Below are 14,162 nucleotides of genomic sequence, written 5' to 3' on the forward strand. Positions count from 1 at the left end.
CTTTTCACTCAGTTACATTCTCTCATAATTTAGGTATGATAATGGGCTTCAATATATGCTCTAGTAGTTTTCCCAAGAGGAACATTTCTCTATGACCAAGGTTTGCTGAGGCCAAGTTAAATGATGGACCGGCCTGTCTAGCTTTTACTTAACTAGACAAAGAGAGGCGGACAACTTCACATCATTTGATCTGTAATTTAACTTTGAAATCTAAAGGAATCATTAAAGATACTCTAAATAAAAAGAATTCCAGGAACTTACACACCTCATTGTTAGCTAATGTCTTCAGAGAAAATGTAGTAAGAAGAGGTGCTGTGATGCCACACAGCATTGTTTTCGTTGTTTGTTCCTGTTTTCAAGATCAGTGGTGTGGCTGGAAGTCCTCTCCAGCGTGCATCCACGACACAGGTAAACATGCCCGCAGCAGCCCATAGATCATGTTCAAGTGGCCTTACTCACTGCAGTCATTAAAGTAATGTGCAAGTTCATGCCCTGGGCTCTAAATGAACTGGCTCTATGGCCTGCTGCTGTAAAAAAAAAAAAAAAAAAAAAAAAAAAAAGTGATGATCGGCATCCTCCTCTTTGACTAATGACGAGCTCTGACTTTCCATTCTGCTCAGGGTCTCCAGAAGTAGCTGGACCACTTGCCTAATTACTAGAAGACAGAAGGACTCAATATTAACAAGACCAAAGTAAACAAACAAAAGTCACTTTGCACAGGTAATCCTCAGCATCTGGTTGCCAATTCACCATGTTGATAGATTTAGGTATTGGGGCGGGGGGTGCATTTTGCAGTTTACACATCCTGGAAAATCTGCTAGGTGAAGAAGTTACGTTCAAAATTGAAACTAAGAATTTTATAAAATTCAGTTCAAGATTCTTTCATAATTGTAGGCAAGTCTGTTGTATTTTCGGAAGTAGAACTCTAAGGTGTCAACCAAGGGTGTTTAACTGTTTGAGTTGATTCAAAGTTTTGAAAGGATAGGTCCACCCTCATATCTACCACCTCTACCCAGACAAGAGATCAGCTTCATAAAGACACTCTTAATAAATGGTACCACATCTTCCAAATACTTGTCAGAGACCTCCAATTACCTGCTATAGACCTCCTGTCAGAAGTCAGAGGCAATATATTATTAAAATTAATAATTTAGAATGTAAATTCTTTCTATTTTGGGAACTCTGCTTGTATCAGGATCAGCATTTTAGCCCTCCCTGGGAATGCCTTCCAGAAACATGGCTTTAATAATACTGCAGTGATATGATGACTCTGTCTTTATGGAGACCGAAGATAAGAAATTACCTGCTGGGAGCTTTTTGGAATTTCGTGGAAACCTGATATTGGAAACCTGTCTCACACTGTTGTTACTTGATTTAATGTCAATGAAATATTTTAGTACTACATGCATACTCCTACTATAATGAAAATAATAATAGTAGTAGTAATATTATTAAAAAGTGCAATTCTTTTTTCCTAAGAAATGCTAATTAATTCATTTATGGAATAGGTTTGTGGCTGCATCTCCCTTCCTTACTGCTGCATTGCTGGCCCTCAGAGCAGTGCTAGATGTAGAGGACGAATTCAGAGTATTTGTGTTGAGGGTACGAGTTCACTAATGAACCTACTGTGTTTTTATGTTCCATTTTAGTTGAAAAGCGAATGATTTGCTTAATTGTAATAACAGACTTTAGTTGTGTGGCACAAAGGTCTCATCTCTGTTGTTGCATTGATCATATTCTTTGACCTTTATTTTAATGGCCATGTTGGATCTGCGTCTTCCCCTTTGAGCTACTTGCATATCATTTCAGAATTAGCCCATTTACTTTGATGAATCCCTGGGTTCCCAAATTGCAGTTTCCTCTCTAAACAGCCCGAATTGAAACTCATTTAATCAAGTGGAATGAGATATATTCAGTTTAAGATGAGGAAAATTAACTTAAACCTATCCTTCATTAATAAAATCTCTAGGCTGATGTCTTTTTCTCTTGAACTAGACTATGTTCCTTATTTTAGCCCAAAGCAAAGCAAAACACTCCATGTTAGTACATGAATCTGCAACTTCACACATAAAAAAAAGACACAAATACCAGTTTCTTTTGTCTATATGCAGTTATCCCAAATTTATCATTTTAAAAAAATATTTCTTCCAGTGATTTTCCCCATTTCTTTCAATGTTTTTTAATTGTCCTTTGAAAATATACTTTTCTCCAGAGTCTACAGCAGTTCAACCATGTACTTATCATTACTTGCTTATCTTGGATTTCCTTTGTGTTTGGGAGATTTTTTTCACGTATTTGTACTTGGTGATTACAAGTGGATTTGCTTTGTGTTTGGGAGATTTTTTTCACGTATTTGTACTTGGTGATTTGTACTTTTAATATTGTAATGTTAAAAATCAAATTATTATGGATTTTGAAGTAAAATCCATAGTTGCTGTAGTTGCTGTTCATTTGTACATTTGTTTAATGGTGGGTGCCGTATGTGTTTTATATGGTGGTGTTTTTGCTATAGTTAGCTTTTTTTATATATTAGCAGAAGATAGATCTTGAGCATATTTACATGGAAGTTTCTGGACACACAACTTACTTCTCCATAAGTGTATAAAAGAATAATTACAGCCTTACTAACATGTCACAGGAAATAGAGTCTTCATATAAAAATGTTATAAAGATTTCTGTTGGATAATTCTAAGTGCTTTTGTAGCAAATCCTTTATTATGTCTCTAGGTCATTTGAGAGTTTATTTAGCAGCATTTTCTACGAGAAAGCTTTACAAAGTGAAGACAGTGTCTTAAAACAGCCTGTTAACGAAAGCTACTCCACTAAAACAGTATCTAAATATACTTTCATGTCAACGCAGGAAGTGAACAGGTTGTTTTTGTTAGAAATGTGGACGTAGTGTAAACATTTCTCCATGATGAATTGTAATGGGTGAATTTTAGCAACATATTTACCCTGATAGTCACTGTGGCAGGTTGTATTGTAGAGAAGTGGCCACAGTGTTATTTCCAATTTCTTGTGACCTTCTTTCTTCTGATGCGAGTGTGACACTTCCCTGTTAATAGGTGGATTCTGTAATTCTGCCTTCCTTACTTGGGCTTGAGCCTGTGGAGGAAATGACATCATATGACTTTTGAGGCTTGGGTATGACAGACAGTGTTATCTTCTTATCTGGTTTTTTCCATACTCATTCTTAGAAACCAGCCACATAAAGTGAAGGTGGTTATGTGGAGAGACGCTCAGTCTCTGGGCAGATAGCACCATCTGAACTCCCATCTGACACCAGCATCAACTTGCCATTTGAGCCATTGATGGCCCCCAGACAAGTAGCCCCAAATGATGCCATATGGAGCAAAGACAGTTGGTTCCCACTGATGTTTGGAGATTGATGACCAAGATAAATGACTGTTGTAGTTTTTTTTTTTTTAAGATTTATTTATTTATTCATGAGAGAGAAAAAGAGAAAGAAAGAGAGAGAGAGAGAGAGGGAGGCAGAGACATTCCTATCTTAGACCATTCCTATCTTAATCTTCTAAGTCATGTGATTCTATACATGCTGAAGTTACTCTAAAAATCAGCCTGTTGGGTAGCCCCGGTGGCTCAGCGGTTTGGCGCCATCTTCAGCCCAGGGTGGGATCCTGGAGTCCCGGGATCAAGTCCCATGTCGGGCTCCCTGCATGGAGCCTGCTTCTCCCTCTGCCTGTGTCTCTGCCTCTCTCTCTCTCTCTCTCTCTCTCCCTCTCTCTCCCTCTTTCTATGTCTCTATGTCTCTCATGAATGAATAAATAAAATCTTTTAAAAGAAACTAAAATTATTTAAAAAATAAAAATAAAAATCAGCTTGTTGAAATAGAATTCATGTGCTGTACAGTTCAACCATTTCAGTGGTTTTCAGTATATTCAGAGATGTGCAGCCATACCCACAACCTAATTTTGAAATATTTTGTCCCTTCAGAAAGAAATACTGTGCCCATAAAGAGTCATTCTGCATTTCCCCCAAACCTCACAGCCCTGGAAGACAACTAATCTACTTTCTGTCTCTATAGATTTTTCCATTCTGGCCATTTCACATAAACAAAATCATAAATAAATGTAGTGTCTTTTGTGAATAACTTCTTTCACTTACCATGTTTCAAGGTTCATCCTTGTTGCAGTATACATCATTATTTCATTCCTTTTTATTTCCAGGTGATATCCCATTGTATGGATGTGTCTCATTTCATTTATCTGTTCGTCTATTGGTGACCTTTGATGTTGTTTCTGCTTTTTGGTTATTGGGAATAATGTTGCTATGACTAGCTGTATCTATTTTTGTGTTTTTATTTCACTTGGGTAAATACCTAGGGATGGAAATGCTAGGTCATATAATAACTCTAGGTTTACCATTCTAAGGAGCCGCCAAATTGTTTTTCAAAGAGCCTGCACCTGTTAGGGTTCCAATTTCTTCACATCCTTGTTCTTGTATGTCCTTTGTATTGCAGTTACCCTCATGGACTGTGGCAGCTTTTTTAAATGAACTGCTAAGCCAGAGCCTAATAACACATGCCAAACCATTCTATAGCAGATTGGGAATAAATTTTAGGGATGCCCGGGTGGCTCAGAGGTTTAGCGCCTGCCTTTGGCCCAGGGCGTGATCCTGGAGTCCCGGGATTGAGTCCCACATCAGGCTCCCTGCATGGAGCCTGCTTCTCCCTCTGCCTATGTCTCTGTCTCTCTCTTTCTCTCTGTGTGTCTCTCATGAATAAATAAATAGAATCTTTTAAAAAAAAGAGAATAAATTTTAAATACTATATTTTAAAATATTTAGCAGCGTGTTTATGGAATAGACAAAATAAGCTCCTCAACATAAGTTGTTGTAAGCCCCAGCATTCTGGGACAGTATACCAATGCCTGTGAAGGGTCTGGAAGCTAAAAGTTATGTGTCAGGTGAAGGAGCTGTTGATGTTTGGTTTTTGGATTGTTGTGATAGGGTAGAATGGGAAGGAGGATGGGAAGAGCTGCCTTGAAATATTTGTTATGGAGAAGGAGAAAACCTCTATTAGTTAGGTATTACTCAACTGAGAAGAGAATTAGGATAAAGGATCAAAATTTGGGGGTGGCAAGTTTCAGTTTTGTATCAGACATGATTCTTCGTTTCAAAATTAAGCAACTTTAAACTGAAAAAGGAATAACTCAGTGCCTTAACTAACTCTTGAAATATTGGGAACGTCCTAAAGAGTCAGACTTAAGGTTTATATCGCTAAGGTTAATGACCAGTTTTATTGCAAATCTACCTTGAGGATAGATTCAAAATGTGGAAATTTTTAAACGTGCAAGAATTGCTCTTAATTGACGCTGACAAATGACAGATTTTGAAAAGTACCAAAAAGTACGAGTAAGTACTTTTTTCTGTCTCTTCAGGAAATTCAGTAACAATGATCAGTCGCAGACTTTTTGACCAGTGGGTGGCAGCACAGAAATATACCAGCGCTGCCTGTAAATGGAGTGGTATCTGATGGCTGCAACCTTGGATGGGGTTGGGTGGGCCTTTTGCTGCCAGCTTCATTCATTGCCTTTCCATAGATGCCCAAAATATATTATTATTTTTCTGACTGGTACATGAAACTAAGATATGACAATCCTAGGATACTAGGGTATGAAAAAGTTGGAAAGGCTATGTACTGTCAACATTGCCTGACAACAATAAAACAAAAGTAAAAATCAGAGCTGCCCAAAAATTCAAAGAAAGAAAGAGGAATCTTTAGTTATTAGAATTAAGGAGAATGTAAATGAATATCTGTTAGGGACTCACATTGGATAAAAAGTTTGACTAAATGAACTCAGGTCTCCTCCAAATGTTAAAGATCTTTGAAGTTTGTCGTTCAACTTGTTAGCAAAAAAAAAAAAATCTATTATTAATATTCCATCACTAAAGATAAATGTTACAAATTATTTTTAATATTGGAATGTTTAAATATATGCAGATGTTTATACCTGCTAAGAGTCTTTTTTTAGTTATCTGAGATTGTTAATAATTTCTGAATATTTGGTGTCTGTCAACAAACTATTATTATATAGCATTAGAAACTAATGCCTTCATGAGTCCAGTTAAAGACTTGAGCTAAGATATTTGATGAACCTTTGATAATTTGCCTTTGAAGAGGCAATAGGCATTACTGGGCTGAAAATATTTCTTCCAGGTGTAAGGACAAATTAAATTTTCAGTACTTTTGCAATGGAACAGGGTAAACTAGTAGTGACTCCTGAAGGTAAAGGGTGTCATTTTGTTTTAAGGATTTATTCATCAGTGGGTATGGGATTTGGGCCAATATTTAATATGGTGGGAAAAGTGATGTGTTTGGCATCGGTGCATTTGATTTAAATTCCTCCAGCATTTTCTTACTGAAAATCCTTGGTTAAGATATGCAACATCTTTTCAAAACTAAGTTTGATCATCTAGGAAAATGAAGAGAGTTACAGCTCAGAGTCATGATGGAATGTATGCAAATTATAACACAAATTATACAGACATGTTAGTTAATAAATTTATTATGATCCCATGGAAATCTGTGCTCCTTAATTAGTTTATAGAAACCTGATTAATTAGTTTATATCAACCAGTTCTTTGACCCTTAACCATATATGCAATCTCAAACTTTGAATGAATTCATGAAACCCAAAGGTAAATCTGAGGGTTTCTATGGTTCTTTATGAACTTTTTAGAGAAGAAGAGGATACTTGGCTGAGGAACAACAGGAACAAATAAACTTTTAGAGTTTTACTTATGGTCAGATTATTACATGTGATGTTATATAAATACGATGAAGAGAGTGTGAGAGGTGTTTTGAAGCTCCTGATTATACTTATGTTAGATTTCAACTTTTAGAAGAATATATAATCATTTTTTCTGTCATTTTTTTTTTTCATTAAACTCTTTATAAAGCAATTCAGAAGAAACAAATGAGTCTAGAACCCTTGATAATCAGGTAGCTTGTATTGCTGTGCTTTAAAATCTGAAACCACAGGTATGTAGGCGTGCCCCAGCACAGGCCAATATCTGATATTAAGGAGTCTGGGTAAAATCAAAGAAAGCAAGTGTCTTTCTCATCTTGGTCTTCTCCTGGGTCAATTGTTGTAGTTGAGAGAAGAGAGAGGCCTTTCCTACAGAAGCAGGAGCTCAGAGCCAATGATGACTGGAAGAACAGTAGGCCCCAGGGTTTGCATAAAGCTTGGACTGGTTGGGATTCTCACAAAATTAGATAGGAGACTCCAGGTGATCCTAATTAAAATTCAAAGACATTAGCCACTATTTGAGTTATATTATGGAAAGTGCTTCTGTGTCTCTTTGACGTATCCTTCTTTTGTATACTACAGGAAGGACCTTCCATGATGCTCGAATACGGAAGCTACTCTTTGTGCAGTGGTTACGATTTTAAAAATGACATTATTTAGTCAGTTAAAAGCATGACTTAACAATAGTAATAAATTTCGTTCTTAACCACCAAAGTTGAATTGATTGTGTAAAATCCATTTCAGGAGTTCTGATGTTTATAGCTATTGGACTATTTTATGTAAGTGAAATAAACCCACCCATTTTGTTCAAATTTTTGGAATATTCAAGAAAATGTTAATAGTTTAATGAAACTTACTTTATGCATTTTCCAAAAATCTCTATTCGATAACGAAATTCCTACTATCATGGCTCCAGTACTTTCTAATTTCATAACTGTTGGTGATTTAAGTTTAGTTTGAATGAATGAATGGATAGTCAAGTGCATAAGGATGGCTGGGAATTGCGTGTGGAGAGAAAATACAGTCCAGCGAGAGGAAGACCGTGAAGCCTCCATCCCCGCACCGTGTTCCCTCAGGACCCTGGGCTGTCAACACTCCCGAAGGCAACCGTTAGCTCGACTCTGTCATTATCTCGGCTTGCTCTTGAACCTCACATAAGTGAGCTTTCCTGCGCCCTTCTGTTCCGCTCTTCAACGGCCTCTGGGTATTCTATGATGTATACACCAGTTTCATTAAATATTCCCTAACTGAACACTTATTTCCAATATACATATCATATACAAATATTCCAATATTATATATATATATATATTAAGAATGTCGCAAGGGGTGTGCTCGTGTGCGAGAAACTTCCATCGGAGGGAGACACGGTGGGCCGAGGGCTCCCCCGCTTCGGGCCCAGCGGAACCTCCGATCGCGCGGTCCCGCCGCACGTGGTCTCTGAGACCTCCCATCACGGTACCCTCGGGACCCGGACCGCAAGAGCTGTCGGCCCCAGTTTCCCTCCCGGAAGTGGCGCGGGGGTGACTCTCGCCGTTTCCGCCGCCGAGGGGGCGGGGCTGGGGCTGGGGCTGCCCTGCCTTTGCGGTCGCGGTCGCGGTCGCGGGCTGATGACGCAGGGCGCCGCGTGCTCCCCCCACGTGTGCTGCGGCTCTCCCGGCGTCTGCGGGGCTGCCGCTTCGGCTCTCCCCGGGGGCGTAGTTGCTGGCGCTTGCCGCGCGCGACCTCCGCGGCTCGGGGGGTGCTCCGAGCGCTACGTAGGGAGCGCTGGGGGCCGCCGGGGGCAGCAGGGCCTGCGGACATGGAGCACCTTTTCCTGGAGGTGGCGGCTGCCCCGCTGCGCTTACTCGCTGCCAAGAACGAGAAGAGCCGTAGCGAACTGGGCAGGTTCTTGGCCAAACAGGTAAAAGCAGGGGGAGGGGGAGGGGGAGCGGGAGGGAAATCGCCGGGCCGGGACCCTGTCGCCCCCGTGGCGCGCGCCCCGCGGCCCTGAGCGAGACGCACTACGCTCGCGGTACGGAGGTTCGGCGTTGTGCCCTCCAGGCCCCCTCCCCAGGGCTGGCCAGGGGCGGGGACGTCCGCGCGCGTCTGAGGACATTGGAAGAAGCCTTTTGTGCTCACCCGAGAGACCCTTCCGCTCCCTGCAGCCGCCGAGCGCTCTGTGGCAGACACGGCCTCCCGAAGGAGACGTGGGTGGTTTTCCCTGCGATTGGGGTTGGATCTCAGCCCGTTCGACACGTGTGTCCCTTAAGTGTGCCGAGTCGGAGCCACCCCCGTCAGTCGGGGTGGCTTCTTGTTGTTCCCCCTCCGCGTCCCATCCCGTAGTTCGGGCCCGCAGACACGTATTGACTGCGTTCCTGCTTCACGGGAGGCAGCCGTGCGCTTCTGTGAGGACACGGAGACATCCGTGACGGTCTCTGCCCGCAGCGGACTAACTACAGCGTCTGTTTTTGGAGACAGTCGGTCAACACAGAAAACAGCCGAAGGACGAAGCAAGACAGCGAGTACGAACTGTGACGACATTGACCATATGCGTTAGGAGGTGAATTAGAGTCTTCTAGGAAGTGGGTGTTTGGCCTTTTAAGAGCCTTCTCTGGACTCCCTGCTGTCTGAGTGGAGGACCTTTATCATGCATTTTTTTTTCACGTTGCATTTTAATTTCCTTTTTTTAAGGTTCCCCACCCCCAATATCTCGGAGCTTCTTGAGAGTAGAAAATGTGGGTTTTTTTTTTTTTCCTTCTAACTCCAGTATCTAACTTAAGTCATTAATGCGTTGTACACATACACATGGCATTGCTTAGGAAGTAACGGGAGTATTTTGGGTCTGGAGCAGCAGAGAATTGACACGAGAGGCGTTTCTGTTTGGTGACAACAAATGGAAAGTGTAAAGTTAAGGGACGGAGGAGTCAAGATAGCCTGGAATTTCTGGCTCCTGAGACCCAGTGAAGGGGAATCCCTAATCAAATGGTGAGCTGTAGAAAGAGAACCGAGTTTTGATGGGTTGGACTAAGGAAGAGAGAATCCGTTCGCGTGAGCTGAGCTTTTCGTCACAGGCTCCTGAATTATGTTATGTTACTATGTTATGTATTGTCGCTAGAGGTGTTTTCCTGTAAGTGGGCTTTAGAATTCAAAGCACAGGTTCTGATTCCGGGGATCATGAACCAGCAACAGGAGATTGATGATGTTTCCTCACTGCTGTTGTAAAATGTAAAATTGGTGTTTATGTATTGGGAGGAGGGTGGGGAAAGGGTTTGTAGTCTTTAGGAGATAAAGTTTTGGAGAATCTGATACACGTAAGTGTGAGAACCACTCATGTGGATTCTGAGATTGTATTTGTAATTTTTTTTATTTATTTATGATAGTCACAGAGAGAGAGAGACAGAGGCAGAGACACAGGCAGAGGGAGAAGCAGGCTCCATGCACCGGGAGCCCGACGTGGGATTCGATCCGGGGTCTCCAGGATCGCGCCCTGGGCCAAAGGCAGGCGCTAAATCGCTGCACCACCCAGGGATCCCATCTGAGATTGTATTTGAAATAGTATTGGATCCGAAAGCTACTAGAAAGTTCAGTTGAGGGGGCAGCCCTGGTGGCTCAGCGGTTTAGCACCACCTGCAGCCCAGGGCGTGATCCTGGAGACCCGGGATCGAGTCCTGCGTCGGGCTCCCTGCCTGGAGCCTCTTCTCCCTCTGCCTGTCTCTGCCTCTCTCTCTCTCTCGTCTGTGTCTCTCATGAATAAATAAATAAAATCTTAAAAAAAAAAAAAAGTTCATTTGAATTAAGGAGATTTGAACACCTTTGCTTTTCCCTTTTCTTTGCTTCACATTGTTAAATTCTGTCCTGAGATGTCTTCTCAGGTTTGTTCCTTGAGCCATTTTCAGTAATAATTTTAAGATTTTTCACTCAGAAGAGTTGATTGTGTTGCCAGTCTGTATTTCTCCTATTTTTGGAAACAAAACCATTTCTATTGGAAAGCAATAACCTTTGAAAGAGGATTCTCATTGCTATTGGGATCTGAAATAAGAATTTTTTAAAAAAAGATTTCATTTATTTATTCATAAGAGACAGAGAGAGAAGCAGATTCAGCAACTGCTAGGTGGAAGAGATGCATAGGACAGGGTATGTGAGAAGGAGTGCAGAGCTTCCATGCCCTCTCCAGAGGTGGCACTTTCTCCACATATCCATGTCTTCACCAACTTGGAAGCCATCCCGACCAAGTCCTTTTGGGTTTTTGAGGTGGCTTTGTTACTTAGGTATGACTGATGAAATCTTTAGCCATTGGTGTTGGAACTATATCCAGCCCTGGCCTGAGGTGGAGATGGGTGTATGACTGAAAGTCCAACACTAATGATTTGGTTGGTTCTCTAGACAACCAGCCCTTGGGTACTTTCCAGAATTCACTTGTGGGGCACCTGGCTGGCATAAGTTGGTAGAGCATGCAACTCTTGATCTTGGGATGGTGGGCCACGTTGGGCCTAGAACTTAACTTTGAAAACCTCATAAAATTCACCTCCTTAATACAACAAAAGACACTTTTATCATTCTCCTCACAGGACGTTCCAAGGGCTTTTAAGAAAAATGTACTATTAAAAATCATGGGGTGTCTGTCTGGGTGGCTCAGTCTGTTAAGTGTCCCACTCTTGGCTTTGGCTCAGGTTTATTTTCATCCTTTTTCTTTTCTTTAAGATTTTTTTTTTAAATTTTATTTTAAAAAATATTGTATTTATTCATGAGAGACACACACACAGAGATAGAGAGAGACAGGCAGAGGGAGAAGCAGGTTCCACGCAGGAAGCCCGATGTGGGATTCAATCTCCAGATTCCAGGATCACGTCCTGAGCTGAAGGCAGATTCTCAGCTGCTAAGCCACCCAGGTGTCCCTTTTTTTTTTTTAAGATTTTATTTATCCATGAGAGACACACAAAGAGGTAGAGACAGAGGGAGAAGCAGGCTCCACACGGGGAGCCCTATGTGGGAGATCAAGTCCCCGGACCTGTGATCACGCCCTGGGCCAAAGGCAGACGCTCAACAGCTGAGCCACCTAGGCGTCCCCATTTTCATCCTTTTAAAAAATTAAAAAAAATTTTTTTCTTTAAGTAATCTCTATACCCAATGTGAGGCTCAAACTCATGACCCTGAGAACAAAAGTTGCATGCTCTTTCAACTGTGCAAGCCAGAAGCCCTGACACTTTCATTATTTCAAAAAGAAGCACCCATACCTTTTAGCTATCACCGCCCTACCCCCATCACTGTGCTTTCTCACATCCCCCCAGGCAACCACTAACTTACTGTTTTTATCTATCTACCTATTCTGATTGTTTAATATACTTATAATTAATAAGTCATCTGACTCTAAGTATTTTGTATAAAAGCTCCCTATTGTCTCTAGAATAAATATCCAGCTTTCTAAAATGGTATGTGAGGGTTTTTTTTTTTTTAATTTTAAATTTAAAAGTTTCTTAAAAGAAAGTTTATTGAGTCCTTATATCCTGTGTGGGGCTCAAACTCATGATCAGGAGTCTCATACTCTTCTAGCTGAGCCAGCCGGGTGCCCCCAAAACAAAAGCTTTTAAAAGAATTTTTTTTTTTTTTTCTGTCAGCTTTATTTCCATTTTTTGTTTCAGATATTTTTAAATCCAGCCTAGTGATTCTCAACTGGGGTAATTTTGCCCCCAAGGGCAAATCTGGAGACATTTTTGGTTGTCACAACTGCTGGTGGGGTTGCTTCTAGCATGTAGTATTTAGAGGCCAGGAGTGTTGCCAAATATGTTATAATGCATGTGTTAGCCTCACAGTGTGAATTTAAGGAATAAATTTTAAATATTTGTACACCTAATAACAGAAGATCAAAATACATGAGTCAAAAAGTGACAGAGGAGGAAAAATAGACAAATTCACAATTATAATCGGGGACTTAATATCCTGTCCTGAGTAATTGAAGAAATACAGAAAATCACTAAGCATGTGGAAGACCCACTGTCAGTAAACCTTATCTAATTGACATTTATAGAATGCTGTGCCCAGTAACTGTGGAATACATGTTCTGCTCATCTGGAACATTCACCAAGATAGAGCATACTCTGAGCCATTAAATAAGTCTTAATAAATTTAGGAGAATTAAAGTCATACGTGAGATATTCAGTGATCCCAATGGATTTTTTTTTTTTTTTTTTTTTTTTTAAGATTTTATGTACTTATTCATGAGAGACACAGAGAGAGGCAGAGACACAGACAGGGAGAAGCAGGCCCCATGCAGGAAGCCTGACGGGACCCGATCCCAGGTCTCCAGGATCATGCCCTGGGCTGAAGGCGACGCTAAACTGCTGAGCCACCCGGGCTGCCCCCCAATGGAATTAAATTAGGGAAAAAAAACCCTGAATGTTAGGAATTAAAAACAAAAAACAAAATTAAAGATGGTTGAAGGAAAATCACTGGTAGAATCAGAAAGTATTTTTTTGAAGATTTTATTTACTTGAGAGAGAGTACATGTGCATGTGCATGCATGCATGAGCTGTGGGAAGGGGCAGAAGAAGAGGGAGAAGCAGACTTCCTCTGCCAAGCAGGAAGCCAGAAGTACATGAGACTGGATCTCAGGACTCTTGAGATCATGATTTGAGCCGAAGGCAGATGCTTGCTTAACCTGCTGAGCCACCCAGGTGCCCCTGTGAAAGCATTTTGAATTGAATGATAATTTAAACAAATTGTGGAATGCAGCTAGAGGAGTAATTGGAAGGAAATTCGTAACATTTTCAAAGCATTGAATATATGTGAACAGCCAAATTTAAAAATGGATAAAAGAGGGCAGCCCGGGTGGCTCAGCGGTTTAGCACCACCATCAGCCCAAGGCCTGATCCTGGAGACCTGGGATTGAGTCCCACGTCAGGCTCCCTACATGGAGCCTGCTTCTCCCTCTCCTGTGTCTCTGCCTCTCTCTCTCTCTCTCTCATGAATAAATAAATAAAATCTTTAAGAAAATGGATAAAAGATTGAACAAACATCACAACAGTTGATAAACGTATGGCTACTAAACACTTGAAAAAATTCTCAACATCTTTGGCATCAAGGAAATGCAGATAAAAGCACCAGCTACCACTCTCACTCCACTAGAATGACTAAAATTATAACTGACAATACCATATGTTGGTGAAGTTACCTGGCGGCTAGAGGTCTCAGGCATTGCTGGTGGGTGTACACTGGTACAAATACTTGTTTTAAAGTTTTTTTTTTTTTTTTTTTAAAGATTTTATTTATTAAAAAAATAGATTTTATTTATTCATGAGAGACACAGGCACCAAACCACTGAGCCACCCAGGGATCCCCAACTTGTTTTATTTTATTTTTTTATTTTTATTTTTTTAAAAGATTTTATTTATTTACTCATAGACACACACACAC

The 14,162-nt window shown here is 40.8% G+C and overlaps 1 protein-coding gene across 3 annotated transcripts in view; it reads left to right on the top strand.

The window, feature by feature from the left end:
* The first annotated feature begins 8,385 nt into the window (after positions 1-8,385).
* Positions 8,386-14,162, top strand: part of LOC112923152 (midasin-like) — a 167,671-nt gene continuing 161,894 nt past the window's right edge. For all 3 annotated transcript variants that reach the window (XR_011998423.1, XM_072745083.1, XM_072745084.1), the window contains exon 1: positions 8,386-8,673. Coding sequence is in view for 2 of the 3 variants with exons in the window: in XM_072745083.1 (XP_072601184.1) it covers positions 8,572-8,673 (102 nt within the window). In the remaining variant the exon portion in view is untranslated. The remainder of the gene's footprint in view (positions 8,674-14,162) is intronic.

The sequence above is a fragment of the Vulpes vulpes genome, unplaced genomic scaffold (assembly GCF_048418805.1).
Source record: "Vulpes vulpes isolate BD-2025 unplaced genomic scaffold, VulVul3 Bu000000635, whole genome shotgun sequence".
Lineage (NCBI taxonomy): Eukaryota > Metazoa > Chordata > Mammalia > Carnivora > Canidae > Vulpes > Vulpes vulpes.